The 661-nt window shown below is 44.6% G+C and overlaps 1 protein-coding gene across 1 annotated transcript; it reads left to right on the forward strand.

Moving 5' to 3' along the window:
• Positions 1–661, forward strand: LOC110604815. The gene is made up of 2 exons (XM_021743123.2): positions 1–112; positions 187–661. Exon 2 carries the CDS (start codon positions 230–232, stop codon positions 554–556), a length of 327 nt encoding a protein of 108 aa, XP_021598815.2. The 5' UTR covers positions 1–112; positions 187–229; the 3' UTR covers positions 557–661.

The raw sequence follows: 661 nt of genomic DNA on the forward strand, positions 1-661 counted from the left end.
TGGTTCCTGCGTGCGTCCGCTGGTCTGCTTGCTTCTTTGCTCTTCTCCGCCGCTTCCTCTGCTCCAGTCTTGCCGTCCGGTGCTGCTCCTCCCGCGTCCTCAGTCACTGCAGGTTTGGATGGATATTTTGAAATTGTGATTTCAGATGTGTTAGTTTAATTTTGATACATTTCGGATGCTCGATAGTGGTGTTCCAAAATTCTCGCCTTCTGATTTCTTGGATCTGGTCATGGATTCGCGAGATTTGTCTGCTTCCCAGTCCACTGCCGCCGAGAATCGAGATACTGCTACTGCCATTGTTGCGTCTGCGTCATCGTCCATCACCCCCACCGCTGCTGACGACGATGTCGTTCTATCTGTTACTGCTGCTCTTGCCAAGGATGCCGCCTCGCATTTCCATTCTCGTCGTTACACGGAGTGCCTTGCTGTTTTACATCAGCTCAAGTTAAAGAAAGAAGACGATCCCAAAGTAATTACATATGCATCCAACTATATTGATATGGTTGCATTCCTATTCTTTATTTTTGGATTTAGTCGAGTAATGGATGCCGCTTAAATGTTTTATTTATCCTTTTAAGTGGAAATGATAGTTTAAGATTTGTGTTGGTACTTCAGTTGATTTTTGTTTGGTCAGAATTAGTTTCTTTATGCGAATGTGTTG

The sequence above is a fragment of the Manihot esculenta genome, chromosome 17 (genome assembly GCF_001659605.2).
Source record: "Manihot esculenta cultivar AM560-2 chromosome 17, M.esculenta_v8, whole genome shotgun sequence".
Taxonomy (NCBI): domain Eukaryota; kingdom Viridiplantae; phylum Streptophyta; class Magnoliopsida; order Malpighiales; family Euphorbiaceae; genus Manihot; species Manihot esculenta.